At 33.7% G+C, this 22,124-nt stretch overlaps 1 protein-coding gene across 1 annotated transcript in view; it reads right to left on the bottom strand.

The window, feature by feature from the left end:
* Positions 1 to 21,818, bottom strand: part of LOC123565424 (neuronal acetylcholine receptor subunit alpha-7-like) — a 28,385-nt gene extending 6,567 nt beyond the window's left edge. Inside the window, exons 1-6 of the mRNA XM_053549105.1 lie at positions 21,690 to 21,818; positions 20,171 to 20,222; positions 15,857 to 16,116; positions 8,292 to 8,336; positions 7,780 to 7,889; positions 3,441 to 3,621 (exon numbers count right to left, since the gene is read on the bottom strand). Coding sequence (XP_053405080.1) covers positions 3,441 to 3,621; positions 7,780 to 7,889; positions 8,292 to 8,336; positions 15,857 to 16,116; positions 20,171 to 20,222; positions 21,690 to 21,818 — 777 coding nt within the window. The remainder of the gene's footprint in view (positions 1 to 3,440; positions 3,622 to 7,779; positions 7,890 to 8,291; positions 8,337 to 15,856; positions 16,117 to 20,170; positions 20,223 to 21,689) is intronic.
* Between the last annotated feature and the right edge of the window lie 306 nt (positions 21,819 to 22,124).

Below are 22,124 nucleotides of genomic sequence, written 5' to 3'. Positions count from 1 at the left end.
ATCTTTTTTCTGAGCATGTATAATTACTACGGAAGAGTTTCAACAGACCGGTTTCAGATTTCTAAAAAGCTGTTTGTAATTGTTGCTCTTATGACTAACAGCATATACACCTACATATCTGACAAATATAGTCTCATCCCATTTATAATTCAAAGGGAAGTAATTCAAATGTTTCTATCACAGATGTATATAAATGGTTATCTTGCATGAGCAGCACCTGTTATACAATCTTTTCTTTATCCCCGCCACCGACGAACCATATGGGCAAGCATTCACTGTGCTATAGGGCAGATCATGTTTTCTTTCTGCTTCGATTTGAATTTCTGTGTCTGTCTAAATATCTGCGCTTTTATATATTGTTCTTTTATGTGTAGTGGAAACAAGGTCCATCTCTACGGTTCTTCGACTCTTGATGACATCTAAATTCTATAATCTTGGTTATATGGATGATTGGCAATTTGTTTCTTCATTCGGTGGTGAATCCCCTCCAAACCTTCCCTGGCGTTGTTCGTCTTTCCCGGCAACTGTCATGTCCGGAGTGGTGATATCAAGACAGAATCTCAGCACTCCGGTTCCTAAAAACAGGTTCAGCACCACTGTCCTCGGCTAGATCCGTTGTCCGTCTACCACTAGTTTAACTACTTATGGAATGCCAGCTTGTCCTTCGTTGCAAACGCCAACAGTTGATATAAATGCGCCAGGCCGCATAAAACATGCTAAAACGCCAACGTAGCGAAAGCAGGAGAACCTATGTGCTTAGGAAGCGTGATAAAGAGACAGCTGCTGCAGCTCGACGAGATGAACATGCATTGATGACTGTACCTTTTTTTACGGTCACTCCCACTGTCTTCAGTCAGGCACGACTTACTCGAATGTTGACCCAGTTAATTGTATATATGCAGTCTCCTTGATGCGCACGTACCAGGAGGCTAGAAGAAGCAATCCCGGTTTCTGGACAAGCAAACCTTTATTTAAATGATGGAGAAAAGCAGGGAACTGTTCATGATGTGGTTAAAGTGGACTTATCGAATGAAGTTTTAAATACTTAGTAATACGACCTATATGGTCAATGAAAAGCAATGAAGAGACTCAGCCAGACAACCCTTCACTCCAGTTTAGTAATTGGGGCTTTAGATGGAAACTTTTAATCTGACTGCAGTAAGAGGTCTGAATGTTTTATATGTTTTATATATTTCATCATTGTTTATGCGACTGAAATATATACTGCTTTCAAACATTGAAAATCTCATGTAAATTTTTTATTTATTCAATTTACATTATTTCGACATGGGCTAAGAAACAATGAAAACAATAACGACATTTATTCAGTATTTGGCATTATAACATGACTCATTATATAAATCGCCGTCTTCAGTTTGTGCTACTGACCAGTCTATATTCATTTACTCTAAATTTTGCTGGGTCAAAGTCAAAACTTGAAAAAAACAAGAGCTGTCGGAGGACGGCAACGCTCGACAATTCAACAGCCTTGTCAAGTGAATGAATATTAAAGTCCAAAAAGGGGCAAACTTTTGTAAAATTGCAACACAGGGTTATGGAACCTGTACAATCCATATCAGCTTATGACAATGGACAATTGTGTGAAGTTTCAATCCATTACTGAGATACCAGCTTACATACAAAACCTTTACCAAAAATTTCTAAGTCCAAAAAAGGGGCATAATTTTGTAAAAAAATGCAAAGTTGAGTTATGGAACCTGTGCAATGCATGTGAAATCATCACAGTGAACAAGTGTGTGAAGTTTCAATCCATACCCATAAGTAAATACTGAGATACCAGCTTACATATAAAACCGCAACCAAAAATTTCTAAGTTGAAAAAGGGGCATAATTTTGTAAAAAAAAAAAGCAAAATAAAGTTATGGAACCTATGCAATATAAGTTAGTTTATCACAGTGAATAAGTGTGTGAAGTTTCAATCCATTCCCACACGTGATTACGGAGATCAGGTTACATACAAAAACTTAACCAAATCGAGACGCCGACGCAGACGCCGACGCACCGGGGAATCCAATAGCTCTACCTAATCTTGAATTGTCAAGCTAATGAAAATTTATTTCTAATATCATTCTTCGAAACAAACCATTAAATAACTGTACATTGCATCGCTAAAATCATGAAATGTATACAATACCAGCTGGTTGAATGTTAAATGAAGCTTATATTTGAGTTTCTTGTTCTAGAGCCAATATTCTCATTTGACAATATGAAATTATCGACCATTCGCATCTTTACGAAGTTGAATTTCAAAGTTTTCAACTGTAATGCCTTTTGATATGTTTGATATTTCATTTCGTTTTAAATGTTTGACATCATTTATCTCAACATGTCTTATACCTTGTCACACATACTTATGAATACGTTAATTGAAGTAAAATATTCAAAGCAACAAAATGTTCATATTCTTTCTCTTTATTTGAGCATGTATATAATTACTACGGAAGAGTTTCAACAGACCGGTTTCAGATTTCTTAAAAATCCCTCTTATGACTAACCTCATATTTTCTTGAAACCAGTCTTTACTTGACAGTTTAGAAATGGCACTTTATTCTTTTTGTAATAAAATTTATTTCATGTTGTCAGTTTTATTGTTGTGGGAAAAACACTAGTGTCAAAGGAACAGTTGTACGTAGAAATCGATAAAATTTCCTATCAGCTGCTTTTATGTCAGACATAAGCGGTAAACACGCGAATTTCGTGAAAATAAAACCTAATTTATCATGTTTATGTTGCGTATTAGATATATTATCTCTTTATTAATTAGATTTCCCAGGAAAAGATGTCTTAAATGGAATTGATGTGCATATGTAAATCCATTGTCTGGGGAAACTTAACTGTGAGAGTCGCAGAAGCAATGTTTACGAAAGTAAATGATTTTTTTTGTTGTTTGTATCATTTTACCTTTAAACGTTCTTTAAGCTACAGCAGTAGACTGAGCAGTAAGTAAACAATTGCTAATTACTCTTATATGACGTCACTAAAGCATAAGTGTTTGCGAGCTAGGTATCGAAAGTCCTCGGGCTTCGGTCGAAACTCCAAAACGATGATTATGTCCAAACTGAAGTTCAGTCGGTGGTATGTATATCAGAATCGTGAAATTTTGATAGCTGGACATAACATTCAGATTTTTAAATAAACTGAAAATTTTCATAATATTATAAATCCTGAAAATCGTGAATTGAAAAACGCTGTATCATTTGCTGTATCCCCTATCTGAAATAAGCATACATAATTAAAGTGGATAAAATCAGGGCCTAGACATAAACTTAAATCTAACCTGCATTTTACATATTAACTTGAAAGTTTTCACGTCCTCCTCAGATTTAAGTACATAGTATGCTATTTACAAAATGGGAATGATATTTAAAGTTGAAAACGTTGAGTAAGCTATCACCTGAAAGTATAGAGATAATTCTTACCTGAAAGCCATCATATGTCCATGATCCAAATTTCATTCTACATGTTTGCATGTCAAATGGGAAGTACGTGACATCAACTTTACACGAACTTTGGAGTTTTGTTGGTATTGGCCAAAAGACATTGCCATCGTGACGGACCATAGCATTTGCTGGCATTAAACCGTCTGTGTATTCTGCCGCGCTGTAAATAAAATTGATTGCTTCAGATAAATGAATTAAGTAAAACTGGTTGATGTAATTTTTGTCTTTGCGGCAAATTAAGACAAAACGTAAAACAAAGTTTGATTGTTTAGGCCTCGTAATAACATTTGTTTCAGTTCATTAGTGCAATCAGAGAAACATGCCAAATTACTCTTTTATGACGCATGGCATGAGGAAGCGCATGTATGCTAATCACGTCGCCAAACTCCAAAACAAAAACTCAAATGTACAGTTTTATATTAACTGGAGTATTACCTTTTTCAATTTCAAAGTTTTACAGCCATCAGAAACGACCGAAGTACGATTAGATGTTCTTAGTATACATTTTTGTTTGTATCTCAAATAAAGAAATGCAACAGGATATAGTAATTTATGTTTTAATGTTCCTGCTGTTACATATGTTTCAGACATAGTAATGCAACAGAGCATAGTTCCACAAAGAAATACGTAATTGACGTGTTTGATGTTCCAGTTATAACATGTTTCAAATATAGTAATGCAAAAGGGCATAGTTCCGCAAAGCAGTTAGTATTTCCTTTTATTACGTATATTTCAAATATAGTAGTTTTTGTAATTTCCTTTTTTCTTTGCACAGCGCAATCAAAAGCAAATTTCAAAACGTTCCTTAATTCCAAAAAAAAAATAAGCCAAAACCAAAGCATCAAAATAGTCCTTATTAATTCAGCAACTGTAATCATTTACATATTCCAGTAGAAAATCGTAAAAGTGTCTGGCAGATGTACTGCCGACTGTGTCAACCAGACATTAACTTGTAAATTATATTCTCAGCTGTACTTTAGTATATTTAGCATTGTTGGAATACATTCTGATCAAGAAAACTAACCCGCCGTTTAATGTGGCCGCTTGTAAGATCACAATGATTGTGAAATAACACAAAATATTTGTTATTATTTGTATTACATTGTTAATATTTTGTTCGTGTTATTGTTAATGTGTTCCTCCATCATACAGTTCATATTTTAAGGGGTGGGGTGGGGGGGGATGATATACAATTTCAGGGTTACTTTGTTTCATGTCTTATGGCCAGTTCAAAGTATTAGAATGGCGGGGAAACTGTACTGAGTAGTCAATAGCTTGAGAAAAGACGTATATATACATTACGTGATGTATTTGCAGTGTTGTCAAGTATAAGAGACACTTTTACAAACCTCTGCTTTGGATGTGGTGAAAAAAAAACAACGCTGCTAATGGAAATTCCCATCCTAAGTAGATATAGTTTGAGCACTTCCACAAGGAATAGTTGACTACGCAAAGCTACTTTATATAATATCCAAGAATAAGTACTATTGCATTTTGGCAACATTTAAATACGCTACTTTTTAACACAAAGACACGTATTTATACCTCTGTGTCAATGTAGGTCGAAAATTTTTGATGACCGTAGATTTTATCGTGGTATTTTAGAAATGCAATAAAGCACTATATTGGATATAACTGAAAAGAATAAAACTTCCTTCATTGATATTATCATATCATGAAATGCAAATTATTTGCTTCATGTATCCATTTTTGGTTGCGGGTTTATCCCGCTACCAAAGTTAAGTGTATTTCTGACAATCATATTGCATCTTTATTTGATTCCAAATCACATCCAAAGGAATTTGTTCATGTGCTACACAAAGTAGTCCCATTCATGAACAGTGCGGATGAATTATCAATGATCAAGCAGTTCTTATTCATCCTCTATCCATTCACACTGACCATTTAGATTATATAAGATCTGTCAATGATTAGGTATTCCAACCCATGGTTACATCACTGACTTCCAGCTGTTCATGTAAGGTCAGGCAGAGTTTATCTTAGATATGAGGCACAGTAGTATTTGTTTCTTTTACATGTATATTTATAGATTGGGCATTTAAAATGAAAATAACTCTAGCAAAATCCGCAACCACCAGACATCTCAAGGCTTTGATTTTTTTTAAATTTCAATTGTCTTCAGTACATCATTGTGCCCTTCAAACCAACGTCCAATAAACACATCCACATCCGCCACGCTGATAACCACCAGTTGGAACTAGTTTCCAATAAAGAAACAAAAACGTGTTGATTGCCTTATTTTTATAATATGTCGGGAGAATTACTCCCAGAAATGTCTGGCATTACAATTATTCGCAGCATTAAGTGAACAATAAATCTCCGGTACTAATATATCCAACATGGATTTCAGCACCTTTCTGTTAGTTTATTATGTTTGTTTTGATGGAATTAAAGCCGCACCAACAGAATTTTAGGTCATATAGCGACTTTCCAACTTTTGATGATCCTAATGGACCCTAGGTGAACGTCCAGCATTATTTAAGGAACGGTTGAACCACCTATCTGATGACGACTTGCTCTTACGTTGTTGTTTTTTTTTACCGCGAAGAGCTTAAATCTATACTCTGTTCAAGGCCTGATTATATTACAGAAACCAGCACGGGAGCCATCTGATCTAATCGCAAAATAGCGGACAGGTTATTAAACACAAATTGTACTACTGAGCTGGCCATAGAGGCCAATATTAAGGCTAGTTTTTATTTAAATCACATTGTGGGTGTATTTTTGGACATTTTGGTAGAAAACAAATGGGAGAAAAGGTTGTGGTTGTATCTGGTGAATTAAAACTTAATTTTAGTATGACTAGTAATATCAAGTCACAGCAGAGTGATTTTGGTGTGCTTTTGCAAATAGCTACAAGCATAAATATAATTTTCATGGATACATATGTTTTTCTTGACAGGCCAAAAAATTCTGAGGATTCAAACATATTCTAGCCGTTTAAATATATTTGCCCTTTTTCAGATAAAATGATAACTGGGTAAGTTATAATAACCAACTTACAGCTGAAATTTGCAAAGGTCAAAAAGTAAAGAAGTGACCACAATAAAATGGATTAGTATGGCTATTGAAAAGTGAATGAATACTAAACGCCGATGTTCGGATGCTAGAGACTTAAAAGCGAGGAAAACTTATTTGCGCGTGGTATTTTTCCATTAGTCAGCATCGTTTGAAAGATGAAAAACTTTTAAAAAAGAATAATATTCTGACAGCTATGTTAGAAATCGAAATGCATCATGTGATGATATTCCATAGTTTCTCTGTTTCTGCAAGCCATATTAACGTTTTTATTGATATACCATAGAGATATAAAGGAAATAGCTATATACCAGTAATTCGATTGCCCAGATCTGCAACAGATCAGAGACACATAGAATATTTAACACAAATCTATGTAGAAATGCGTTTTTCTCAAGACCAGTATTGCGTGATGATCACGCATGGTAATATTACAACGCGTGTGAAAAGTACAAGGCGGTGTGAGAATCGCACGGGTTTAGGGAATGGTCTTAAACAAAAACAAAGCACAATGTAACTCGCTTAATTCTTGATTCATGGACTTCCAAATTTAGCTGACGTATATGACTTTTTCCATGACAGAAGTTGAGCTGATCAGAAAGGTAAATGTATATAAATAATTGCTGTTAAAGTTACTTCAAAGTAATGTGAATTACTTAAAACATTCGAAAATAATGTGAATTAAGAACTTATAACATTCGAAAGAAATGTGAATTACGTACTTAAAACATTCGAAAGTAATTTGAATTAAGAACTTATAACATTCGAAAGAACAAATGCAATGTGAATTACGTACTTAAAACATTTGGAAGTAATTTGAATTACGTACTTAAACATTCGAAAGTAATGTGAATTACGTACTTATAACATTCGAAAGTAATGTCAATTACGTACTTATAACATTCGAAAGTAATGTGAATTACGTACTTAAAACATTCAAAAGTACATGTCATGTGAATAATATATACTTAATACATTCCAAAGTAATGTGAATTACGTACTTATAACATTCGGAGAGTTGTATTTCCTCATGTATTTCTACTGTTTTTCATTTTCGGTGCAAATATATATGATTTTTGTGATTCAATAGATAACTTGGAAAAAAAGGAATAATCTATTTTTTATACAAAATGTAATCTCTCCTTGTCATTTTGATCGTGCTTGTAGTTGTACTGAAAAACAAAAAGCAAACTTTTGTATAGGTTGTAACGCATTATGGTTTCGTGGTCAGTTAAGTTAGACACTGTAAGTTTGCATGGGGAAGCACATAATGTCTTACTTGTTATAGAGGACTATATCGGGTAACCAAAGCTTGTTGCAGGGGATTCTTATCGTAGATATATTTGCAAATTCTTTTGGATTCCATATTAGAAATTCGTCTTCCCATTCCTGAAAAGAAGTCGTCAACTTAATTTGTATTTCTGCCGTATGTATAATCAAGTAAAGATATCATTTATTGGTCATAATTTTATATAAATAAATACAACGAATATTACCTCTTGTACATTAAGTACATGCAGGATTCATAGCACAATTTACATAACTTAGGAATTGTTGATAACATTTATGTTAAATATAAAGTGATTTAAATCATAACTGAATGATTATGTAATAGTATAACGAAGCTGATCCGCTAGACTCGTGATCGGAGGAGTCCGAGTTTTCCTTAATGATACGACTACATCCATCTAATTTCGTGGAAAACATCTTCTATAAGGAAGATATCTGTAAACCTTTCATCAAAGTTATTAAGATAAACAGTCTAGCTTCTATAAAATATCTTTGACGAACCTGATCCAGCCATACATTGGTCACCAAAACTTGGTTCTTTTCATCCTGAAAATGAAAACATATTTACACTGGAACTAATATGACTAAAAGGATCGCTGTGATTTTAGGGAGTTCCAGATGAAACAATAGACAAAACAATGTACAACTAAAGAAACCATGTTTGCAGCCTGTAATTTGCAAAAAAATACATGATAAAGTCAAAATCAAGCATTGAAGTGCCATTCATTGTTTCAAATGGACAGTGTTTTTTTTAATCAAAAAGATGTTAACCTCAAACTTCATAGACATATATAAAACAAGAGAGCTATTACGTATGTCAGACTTCACGCTGGATTCTATTACCCCCAATATCTTATGTCTTACTTTCAGACATGAAATTTGCAATTTTTCAATTTACAAACGATAAATCTCTTGCCTCTGACTGTTTGCTATCGGAAAGGTACGAACAAACTGGTATCTGAAGTTTTCGAGTTCTTGAAAATGAAATGCACTGTTACGTGTGCTTCATCTGCTGATTGGTCAGAAATTACTAAGTGGGTATAATTGATTTCTATTATAAAATGAATCAGATAATATTTTTGAAATGTTTGAAGAACTCTGCATGAAATTCACACAGAGAGGACAAGTGACGTCATTTAATCAGTGGCAGAAACTCTGATACCCGATATAGAAATTGTGATAACTTTGTGTATAACCAAGTTTGTTCTGCAAAATGAACGGCATTTCAAAACGTTTGAAGGTTAGGAATGCCAAAGTGACTCAAAATATTAAACATTAAGTCTATGTTCATCTATTTGAATGTCTGTAAAATAAATGTGGATCTTATAAAAGAAACGAAAGAATCGAATCTTAACATTAGTACGAGAACAAGAATGGTTTTCTATCCTTATATACAGCAACATTATCTCTACTCCACTGACCAAAGAGTTGAAATGGTAAGAAAGAAAAAATATTCAGTATATGACATAGGGCGCATCTGCATTACACAGTCAAAGCTGTAGCCAACTGTATAACTATGGCGAAGCTGCTTCAGCTTTTATTCAAGTTCAATTCGAAACAATATGCTAAAAATCTTAAAAAGTAGTAGGTATATATCATTACATAATCAATTTTCTTTAAAATTCTTTGATATTTATTTATATTTCATTTTCCTTCACTGATTTTCATTCTGTAAGTCCCAGCAATATGAAAAAAAATATCAAAAATCAGAAGTACAAATGTGACCAAGGTGACTTCCAAGTTTTAAGTCATGAAAATGATTGGAATGAGAGAGAATGACATACATCGTAGTAAAGTAGACAGAGTAATTTCAATCGCAGTATATGCATTGCCTCTCTATTAGAAACTACTGTGAAATCATTTTTATTCGCGTAGGACGAATTTTCGCGTATTTCGCGCTAGAACCGATGCGCGAATTTAAGACCGCACTATTATTTTTTTTTAATTTACTTTTTCATTTATAAATTGAAAATGCGCGAATAAAAGCCCGCGCGAAACAGTCCTTTTTCACGTTTGCGCGAAATTTCATGCCAGCGAATTTAAATGATTCCACAGTACTATTCTGCTGACTGCTTGTGAATCAATTCATCATCAACATATCTGTTAAATTCCTGATCCCTGTAGAGTTATGGGGTATCATAAAAGTGGTTGTGTGCTATGTTTATTACTGGATCATTTTGACCTGCACATTTGTTGTTTGCAGCTTTTTTTTAAGATTTGGAATCTATTCCAAGAATAATTGGTTGTTTTATTTATGTGCTACCTGTTTTGAATATATGGATATGATATGCTAAAAGCTATAAAATTGTATTTGATCGTGTAAGAATGGTTAATCACATTTAAAAAGTATCTGTCAATAATTCTAATATAATAAACTATTAACAAACATTTCTCTGTTTCAAAATTGACTCGTTCAGATTTTTCAGTTAATCAAGAATATCTGTCAAACATTCTTGTAAAGTTTATAACGTTCTTTAGTTACCAAAGCGATGTGATTGGCATATTTCTCCATTTCATGGCAACGAAATCCATTTAAATACAGCTTGGTGATTTCTTTCTAATCCATCAGAGGTTCGACAAAATTTCGAGATGAACATTCAACTAGGGATAATGGTAAACCTCTGTTTTATGCGAAAATGACTAATTTGAATTTCATAATTTTAGTTAGTTTTATTTCATCTATGGATATGCATGAGACTGGAAACTAACTGTAAAAGTCGAACATGAGAATTTCTCTTGAGAGGGTGTACATATGTGTAAACTTCTTACATATATATTTTGGTTAAGCATTATATCTATTTATTTTACAGAGGTTTTCACCAAATCAGTCTAAATATAAAAACTTTTGTTTGACTAATTTTAGAGGTCTCCGTTATCGGTCTTATCTTCAAAACAATTGTCTGATTTATTTTACAGAGGTTTCACCAAATCAGTTTTATCATAAAATCTTTTGTCTGATTTATCAGGATGTTTAGATACTACAAGAATTTGATTAAATAGTTCATGATTTATTCATGATAAATATAACTAGAACTAAAATGTATGGTGTAATTTTAGGCCGAGCATAAGAGACACCAACAATTACATCTATAAATATATTCCCAATGTTGACTTTAATGTTAAATAAAAGCTTTTGCTATGTAGTGGATTCTCCGTGAAATAGTTCAATGTACTGTATCTCATTGGCATTTAACACTACGTAATATGCCAAATTGATATTTCATTTATATAATGGTAGTTACGTAAGAAGAATGCCTTATTTTCTTATTGAATATTTTTATCCACCGGTACAACAGGATATTCACAATAACTAAAGTGAGCAGCTGATTATTTTAGAAGTCGGATGTACTTAATTTATCTCACAGTATCATATCAAATTTATATGATAAAGCACTGTTTGCATTACAATTAGATAATTATATGTACTTAGTCTAATTAACATTTGTTTCTATAATATAAAGGTACACATAGTATTAAAAAGCCTAGCTGTGATACAAATTACATTATGATCTTAGTTAACTAGTTAATATGTGTTTTATTTTTGTGAAACTATAACTTTTTAGTTACCCAACTACTGGATATTTTAGCTTAAATTTGTGTAAATTGTTTTAATGTGTGATAAATGTCATTTGTAACTTGTATATGTATATGTGTTTTTAACCTGAATAAACATCTATCTATCTACTTTGATAGAGAACTAAGTTTCATGTTTGAAAACTTAATATGGTACGTTTTATATAGTAGTTTGGTCATATTTTTTTATAAAAATACAGACTGTGAAGCAAAGAGGGGAGAGAATCAAAGCAACACATGGGACCACAATCAGAAGACGGCTTGGGCAAAACCCGACGCGTCGGTCTTAGGGAGCCGGTATACTGAGAGGACCTGGGAGACCGTGCAGCTATAGAAATGTTTATAGATTGATTTTTGTTAACTGTATCAGAATGTCATTTGCCTTTAGCAATCTAAAACTAAATAGAATTTACACAGTGTATATATTCGAGTTGTTATATTGAGCCGTGTTGAAACAACGCTGCATATGCACAATTATTATTTTACATGTACATATACATTACTTTGAATTATTTATTTATGCGGGTATGAATTAAAATGGGACTACCATATACGCACAAGAATTAATGTTCAATCCTCATATTATATTTTTACAGCAGCTTACTGCAAAAATACGAAGTTTCTTTCCAGTGATATAATAAGACAATCATTAAATAAATCATGGACTATCACGTGATAGAACAGCAAAAAAGACCCTGCCTTTGCCGTCTGGATTAAAATACAATTCCTGATTTTCTTTAAATCGAAATATCCTTCAGTCCAAAGGAAAATCACATATTCGTGTTTGAAACTTAGATTACCAATTTAAACGACGTCATTTTGTTTATGATTGTTTACTAACGGCGTGTCGGCTCTCACGTTCAGTCTCGTAAAGAAGGTCGCCACCAATATTGTTACCGTTTTCTTTCTTCTCAAAATACATTATAGTGAATTTAAAAACATATAATTATGTACGCAATATATTAAAATTGGTGTTATGTAGGGGCTTCAACGCATGAATATATGAATGAAAACGATCATGTTTCAGTCATAATTACTATCAATGCAGTATCTAATTTGCATGATTTCGTTTTCTTAACAATTCCGTGTGAAAAGTCAATAAGAATTCTTGCTCACAATTAAACTTTCCTTGGAGGAAATTCTAAATAAACCGAATTCAATTATGGAAAAAAAGATAAATTGATTGGCACTTCATGTTTCTACATGTTTTGCCGAGATAACAGCAACCGTCTGTATTACTGTGTGCATTTATATCATTAAAGGTGGTTCATCACATTTAGGCATTTTTTTTTCTATTTTTTTTTTTCAGTTTTGTGCATTCTGCAATAGATTTATTTAATTATACAAAAAGACCCTTTACAAAGAGTTAGATGTTTTATTATTTTTACGACATTTTGTAATTACACCTGTTTAATATTAAAATATTCAAAAAGTGGACTATTTATTTTGAATTCATTACAATTTATTTGTAACATTTACATTTGATTGATTTTGAGATGTTTAAACAGTCTGAACTAAAAGTAAAGTTTTAAGATAATTCAAAGCTTCCGAATTCATTGACTTGTTGCGTAACCAAAACTGATAAGGGAGGTAATAATAAATTTACGAACATGCATTTCTAATGCATTTTGATTTGATATATATATATTTTAATGTAAATCTCTGACAATTATTATATAATAGTTCTTATATTTATATTATTCCTTAGGCAAAGTGTGTTTACTGGATTTATACATATGCTAAAATAACTAATTCTTAGTTAAGCAACCAGAATAGGAAAATGAAATTTCAAAATTATTTAAAGTGAAAATTTAGCATGTATTTGACAGCCAGTGAACAAAAATAATTGTAAATGATATTCCTTTGTTTAACATGGTAAAACGAAAAAAATCAATTTACTTGGCCAAAGTCTGATTAACCACCTTTAATATATTGAACTCACAGATCAAGTCTACCACAAGCTATCATTGCATGATCTGTCAACTTTCTCTTATGTGATATAATATAATATTGGCAGAGTATTTCCATGTGGAATTGCTAGAGCTAATACTCTTCATGAATCAAATTAAGTTTGCTATGACGAACCTAATATCGTGGCACTTGGCTAGACTAATGAAGTAATTCTGATTTGTCATTTGTATTTTCTCGCGCTTTGGCGGTGTTTCTTTGACATTTTTCATCCTGTGGAATATTGTTTGTACTAAAATCATCTAAATGTAAATCTTTTCAAATTATAGGGGCACCTTTTAAAACGGAATTTCATTACAAAACATAGCACATTATTTCAGTTTTACTGATATACTTCTCATTTTTTAAGTAATAACAATGAAACCTCGACAATGAAAATGACTTTATCTTCGACATAATGGCATTTCTCCGTCGTTATGTTGCTGCAAACCTTCAAACTTGACATGTATCGTCAAATAAGGTGGCCTAGTGGTTAAGGTCGCTGACTTAAAATCATTTGCCTCTCGGCGATGTAAGTTCGAGCCTCACTTGAGGCCTTGATTCCTTCATGTCAGGAAGCCGTCTAGCTGGCTCCCGGAAGGTCAATGTTCAATCCAGGTGCCCGCCAGTGATGACATACTGTTCGGAGGGACACCTGGGGTCTTAATCCACCATAAAAAGATGGGAAGTCGCTATATGACCTATAAAAATCAATTGAATATAATTCTCATTCGTCCAGTTTTTAGTTCAGAAAAATACGCACTCCACATTTCTCCCACAACCAAATAAAATACCATGCACGTTATGTTCCACACTAAAAATGGAGTCATAGATAAATTTTGAAGGTATGTAGCAACATACGGATAGAAATAGGGTAACAAGAAAATGTCAGTATGTCAATGATGTTCTGCCAATTTTATTACAGTAGGACATTTTACATTAACGGTGTCTATTGGATGCTTAACGCAAATTGTTCATTATATCAATCACCATTTTTCTGCAGAAAGTGTTGACATCTTTTCCAATTTGCATCCGATGCACTCAGAGATTTTCAAAGCTGGCAAACATGTTCATTATTATATTGATGGCATGTATAATCTGACCTCAGCTTTGTAAAAGATAGTGTTAATGTTTTGCTATTTATTTAGGTCGGCGTTCTCGTGTATCTAATGTTACATTTACATATATTGTACGGATGAGTTAGAGTGTTATAAGACAACAATTAATTTCATGCACCATGAAACAATGGTATAATTGAGAGCTCTAACGTGCTCTAGTCAATATCAGCATTAAGTTTCAAACAATATAATATTCAGTGACAATAGAATAAATAGAAAACATACTTAGGAGTAAAACGTTAATAACAAAAAATGTAATTAAGGCCTCGGTGGGTTTGAATATGTTGTATTGTATGTCTAAAAGATTTCCTTTGGGAATTTATAATTCCTGGTGATTTGTCACTGGCTAATTATTGGAAATCTGAAGAATTCTCGTAAAATCCACATGGGATACGTTCGATTTATCTCCACTGTCTTTGATTGTCTTTTCGTAAGAGAGCGTCCTTTACCAATGCATTTATTTTTGTCCGAAAATGAAATAGGCGAGCCGAATACAAATGACAACGTGCTAGACATTCCGTACTGAGGCTTGTGAAGAATATAATCTACTTACTGGATGTCTTGTTAAGATAGAGGCAATTTTGAGATCTTGAGGAAAAACTTCCGGCGAAACGAAAGGAACGTCTTTAAAATTGCATTCGATGTAAAAGATCGTAGAATGGCTTACAATAAAAATGAATTAAGAATTACAAACACAGCAGAAACTTTAAGGAATTTGACGAAGTCAATTTTTAGAAATCATAGTAATTTAGTTAGAATACATAATCGAATTTAGAATTATATAGATATAAAACATTTTGATAAAGCGTTATGATATATTTGCGTGTAAATACTACATTTAAGGTGGAAAACTGATATGCATTATGGCCACCCACACCAGAATATGTCTATTGAACGTATTTAGAACGACGATGATGTTGATGATGATGATGGTGGTGGTGGGGGTGATGATGATGAAGATGGTGATGTTCACCTCATCCTGTCAACCTTAGTTCAGGTCTATAAATCTGCATAATACAATGATTGAATAAAGGGCGTCTCAAAGTAGTTTTTTCTAAATTACTCAAAATAGCTAAAGGGTGGTCCACGCCATTGATTAACAGACTATATTTAAATTAAGAAATGCTAAAACATATTAGATTATATTTCCGCACCAAAACCTATGCCAAAGTAGATCCGAGGGTATAACATCCCCGAGTTTATGGAAGGAATTCGCAGAGAGTTCAACAAAAACAACAATAACAACCAGTCTTTAGCAATATCGGCAATTTAGTTAGAATCTGTCACCACAGTATTGTAAATCGTAAAATAAACAAGATACAAAAATATGTAAGTTCCTTCTTAACGCACTTACTAATTTACAAGTACGGAAGGAATAACTTGTGCAAATTAAGAGAAAATCTAACGACAAACATATTATAAATTTACCATATCAAATATTTGTGTCAGAGTTAGTCCCATCCTGATCACTACAGGTGTACTGGCGTTACGCACAGGCCGGACAGTACGTTCATATCCATTGAAGAGGTAGAGCATGAGACGTTGCTCATCCGGAATGCCTCGGGTGTAGCTTGGCACATTTGGCAATTCTTCCTCAGTCTGCGTTTGTTGAACTTTATAAGTTGTGTCTTCTTCCACAGGGTTATTATTTATGTCGTTTATTCTCAGGTGAGTTTCGGATGATACAACTGAAAATAATGAAATCCGTGTTATTTTATCATTTAAACACATGTTACTATGGTAACGATAATGGTGCCTATGGTCCACAGACCATGAAACACTTTTTCTGGAGATTATTTAGTAATGGCGCGCAATAACTAAGTAAATGCTAGGTCGAATACGTGTTGGAAACAGAGGTAACAAGAAAGTATACATATTTTGTTGGCTTTGGCTGGGAGATGAATGCAAGATTATTCAGCTGTTTGCAAGATCGTTTGTAAGTATTAAATGTTAGTGTATTTTTGTGACATTTCAAAAAACGGATTGTGTTGGCTTTATGCTCACAACACATTAAAGCTTGATTTTGTTGAAATCTTGAAATGTTACTGAACGTCATTTATATTTCAAAAATGTACTTATCTTTTTGCAGACAAATTCAGATCTTGACATTTTACAAACCTTAAGACAAAATACGCTTTGTAAAAATGGTCGAAAATCGATTTGTTTCATCATAAAATTTTACGACCTCATCCTCAATCACAAAATACATATAACTGTAGTGAACTTTAAAATGAGCGAACGTTATTATTTAAGAAAACAGTCATAAGAAAAAGAAACTAAAACGACGTCGTGCTAACATAATTAAGGAAATGCATCTTATAGAGAAATATGCTTATTTATGTTACCCGTGACAACCACCAAATGCTCAATAGAAGCTTGTATGGATAAAAATTCAACACAAGACTAGGTAGAGATTGATATCTGGGCTTTATTAAGCCATAAGAGATGTATATGAAACAGAGTGAAATAAAAGTCGAGTTATACAAATAGATTTTTAGAAATATCTGGCCATGAAAATACGCCACAGCGTGGGTGGTTTTCTTAATCGGGAAACAACCCACAGACGGCCAGACAAGAATGAGCATTTAGTGGGAGGCGATGACATACTTAATAAAACTTACTCAGAAATAATATGATATACCAATCTGGGAAAGGTATTTGAAAAGAAATGGGAGGTATGTATACCTGTTCAGGTAATGTGACGTTCTTGTTGGTCTTTTTAACAAGATGTATTGTTGTATTATTACAATTATGTGATTCAACAGTACTGCGATATAGAAAGGTTACCAACATATTTCTATTAAAAGTATGCCAATCAGCTCAATATACCATTAAAATAGTTAACATACAATTTCAATAATATTCGAAAAAATGTCAACTATTTGGTAAAGATTATTTTCAAGTGCATATACACCAACGCATGTTATTCCGGCCTGTCTCAAAGTCTCACTATTATGATAGGATTTTGTTTAAAAACAACCGAAGTTATCGAAGCCCACGAAGGCGTTTTTTACCTCGTTTCTCTGATGCACTGGCAAAATGAATGAAATATGTAACCACAAAGATACTCTTTCTAAACGAAAGTTGATTTTACGTAATTGGTCGAAGATATAAACTATAAGTATAATATTATGTACTGTGCAAATGTTTTAGTCCCGTTTATGTTGAAAATTATCGTAATAAATTGGCCCCTGCCTAGCTTTTACACACAGTTAACCGGGTTTTGTAAGTAACCTGAACTCTTTATTGTTAGTAAAATGAATTGTGGATGACTGATAAGGGAAACATATTATCAAGAAAAAGTTCATCGCTCTATCCGGACATATCCGGTCACATGGCTACCACGATTATAAACGCCTTAACTTAAGCGGTACCTTAATATAAAGATATTGCGTGGTTTTATAGTCCCAAATGACAGAAAATATTACAATAATCTAGGACATACTGGATTATAACACAACTATAAGATTCTTTCACTGGTTGCAGATGCAGATGGGAATTTCCGGCCTCGAGGGTAACTATTTTGGCGGTAACGAGGTTCCTACCGAGTTACCGCCTAAACAGTTACCCAAGAGCCGGATATTCCTACCTGAACCTATAAGCGTGACAGAATCTTTTTCTTGCATACCGATAACAAGAAATAATATTTTAAAAAAATCAATCCAATGGCTTTCTTTTTAGAACTATTTCTTATAGCAGCGCATTTAAACAAAGCGCGGGAAACCAACGTCCGTAAACAGGAAAGACGTCATGACGTTTCAAAGACAAATAACAATGTTTAGTTCCGGTTTTGTTTCATCAGTTGCAGCGTAACGTTATGATTTTTTGATAAAACAACGTGTTTTGAATCGAGAAATATACCATCAGGAACAAAGAGGAACTGTCAAGGTATTGGATTTTTATTACTTTCTTTGAAATAAAATATAAATTACTACATAAATCTCCCACATATATGCGTAGTTCGTAATACGTCATTTAAAGCACGAGACTCATCTTACCGCCCGGGGTGTAAGATTTTTCCAGCACCGGTAAAAAGAACGGAAATCCCCGTCTGGTATGCAAGAAATATCCTTCTTTCCCGGAATATTATTTCACAGATAACAGCAATCTGTTTTACTCTTTTCAAAATTTAAATACGTGCCGTTGGTATGAAATATTGAATTTAGGTTGTACTTTTACAAGGTTCAGCCTACACACGCTATCAAATGTCTTTCTCAATATATATCGCTGGAAATGCTGTCTTGTATTGTTATAAATCAAATTTGTACGAAACAAAAACAAAAGAACGAAACAAAAGAAAGAAACAAAATACTACAATGGCCAGAACAAGTTCAAAGAGTTATCATTGATATGTTCTATAGTTCACGGCAGCACCTTTATGGATGGTTTGACTTCTTGAATGTGATTATGTTAGGTTTATGAGCATTGTATTAAGCTGACAATAAAAATATTTACATTCAGGGAATTTGATAGACAGGTCGCATCAATGTTAATTCAATATTCAAAACATTGTTTGAATTAATGGTCCTTGAATGCCAGCAATAACTGTTTTAAATTTCTGGTCTTTTCATTAATGTAATGAGTGTGTAAAATAATATAGATGTTACAAGAGGGTTTAACAGCTTTGTAAAACGTTAAAAAATCAACAAAATAGGTTTCATTCAAGTGGGAAACATGTGAATTGAGTTTTCAAATACGTTATCGAAAAATGCGCTTAGCTAGTGGGGCCGTGGCAAAAAGTTTTAATCGATTGCTGCCTACGCCCTAGAAACTAATTTATATTGTCCAAAAACCTTGCCAGAGAAGCGCTTTGCTACAGTCCATAAAATAAACAAACGTGTTTGTAAACTAGGACCGTTCCAAACGGAAGGGGAAGAAGCATTTTATAGAAATATTTTGATGGCAAAAACAATACATATCCGTAGCGCTGACCAACCTATAAACCGGGCCAGTCTATTTTATAAGTGCAACAACACTGTTGACCCATTCAAACGTGCTGTAGTTAATGAAAGGGGTACACATAATAGCATTTAATCAATCTTGTTTACTAGTATGTTAGTCACCATAGGGCAATCAGATGTCCGTAGCGTACATTTTACTTAACCTTTTGTCATATTAAAAGATTTTATTTGGTTCATTGCTCCACTGGCACCAGAACAGAAAGAAAATTCCTGTGTACATGTTATAACCTACCCCTAGTTATTCTATAAGAACCATGATTCTTATAGAATACCTAGGGGTAGGGAATAACATGTACACCGGCATTTTCTTTCTGCACTGCTCATGTTATAGTAATCATGATAAAGTGTACATTTCATATTTCACGCGAATTACGTGCAAATCACGAAGATCGTACAAAATAGGACTAGCTAATTCACATTCTTGATGAAATAAACGATAGACACTAATTATTGCACATAGTGAAAAAGTACACATGCACTTAGTATCAGACATATTTTGTACTGGAATCGAAATGACTAATTTTGAAGGGGCGTGATGTAAACAGTTTACAAGAAGTTTCTCCTATGTGACAATTACAGTCATTTTTTCGTGACACTTGACGAGTATTTATATTCATTTTCCTCATTCTCATGACAATTTGACCACCCAATGTTTGCAGAGAAATATCATCAATATTAATTAACTATTTTATCTAATCAAGGAAGGCTTCTGTTTCGTAGAAGTACTTTGCGCATTGCTTGAGAAAAAAGACCACAAAGATGTATCCTACGGTAAGTTTACTTTTGAAAGTGTCAAACAAAGACAAAACATGTTTATCCTGGCAAATGTCTGGCTGAAATAGATATAATTTCTTTTTTTAATAACTCCTAGATCTAAATGCATTTAACTGAAGCCCCATGGGAGATGTAGGTTCTTTTATCTAAGGAATCAAAGCTATAAAAAGATCCTTTGAAAGCACAGACCGAAAACAAGTAAAATATCAGTAGACTTTCTTTAATTTAGTTCAAGTATATCCATGACATATCTCACACCCATAGTACCGGCGGTAGTGAAACTATTATATTGCTCGGTTGGGCTCTATACTTCCAAAGGATCTTCTCACATATATTTTTAACTATGATAAATACAGTCTTTAAGTGTTGTGTGGCGGCCATACTTGGACTCAGTATTTTCTGGTCATTTAGGATCATTGGGAAAATTTGTTGTTTAAGCCAGTGCTAGTGGGTGTGAGGGGTATTGCACATTTCCTTGCCTCTCGTGAATAAACTCGATCAAACCTATCTGCTGTGTTCTATCTACTCACAGATTTTTTTCATGTATTATAAATGCGGAATACTACTATAAAATATTGAGAGGACTCCATGACCAAAAGGTCCAAAGTGACAACAAAACTGGTTTACGGTGGCCATCTGTCTAGAGAGGTACTCCGGGTCTTTTTCCACCGTAGCTGCTAAAATCAAGCTTGTAAACGTGCGGTTGGTAATTTTGTATCAAAGAGGAGGACAAAACATCCAGATGCTCAAGAAAACAATTTGTATTGAGATACAATAGAGATAAAACCCGTTATCTTTGTGTTTTTCTGAGAGAAAACATTAATTATCATTATCTTGATAGAGTTAGACATTTACACATCTAAAACATGTACCACGGCTGCAGAAAAATCTCAGACAAAATTATTCATGTTTACGTAAAAGCCTTAAAATTTCTAAACAGATCGACAACATCATTAACAGAGACAGTGCGACGACCTTAAATGGAAATGCATAATGAACGTTGTATGTATGTGTGCGTATTTCCCATGTATTTTCCAGTGCTTAATTTTGTACGACACTTGTGAGACTAAATTTGAGAAATTGATGCTGAAATAATTACAGTACCAAATGATTTTGTGTCATTCATGATTGGCACTATCTTGCTGAATGTTAACTGGATATTCTGACTGGTTCACACGATGTTTTCTGTATCTAGAAACTACAAAGAATCAGGGTGTTTATTAAGTTTCGACGCTAATCATCAACGAAGGCGCTGTCACTTACAGCCTACAAATGAGACCGACATTTGAGATTCTTGACACTCAATAGAAAATATGCGGTCAGATCTTTGGTTCTGTTTAACATTATGCTGATAGCGTTTTTCCCAGGCAAACTATTTGCTCTAACAAAAGTGCAGACAGGCAAAAATTGTTTACGTAATTTCTCCAAACTTTGATGTTACATGTGCCAGACATTGTTTATAGTATATAAAAGAAGCCATTTGTAAAAATCGAGAATATCTGTGATTAGAAGTCAGTCATCAGAACCTCCGCAGAATCAGTAACTATTACAGCCTTCGAGGAATTATCATTCATCAGAACCTCCGCAGAATCCTCAACCATTGTAGCCTTCGCGGAATTATCATTCATCAGAACCTCCATAGAATCCTCACCCATTATAGCCGTCGCAGAATTATCATTCATCAGTCCTCAACCATTATAGCCTTCGCGGAATTATCACTCATCAGAACCTCCGCAGAATCCTCAACCATTGTAGCCTTCGTGGAATTATCACCCATCAGAACCTCCGCAGAATCCTCAACCACTATAGCCTTTGCGGAATCATCAGCCTTCAGAGCCCCGCGGAATGATCGACCATGAGAACCTGCACGGAATCTTCTGCCACCAGAGCCACCGCGGAATCATCATCTTTCAGATATCTGCGGAATTTTCTACCATCCGCGCCACAGCGGAATAACGTAC

This window comes from Mercenaria mercenaria, chromosome 8 (genome assembly GCF_021730395.1).
Source record: "Mercenaria mercenaria strain notata chromosome 8, MADL_Memer_1, whole genome shotgun sequence".
Lineage (NCBI taxonomy): Eukaryota > Metazoa > Mollusca > Bivalvia > Venerida > Veneridae > Mercenaria > Mercenaria mercenaria.
Note: the sequence above shows the minus strand (reverse complement) of the source record. Positions and strands in the feature narration are given on the sequence as shown.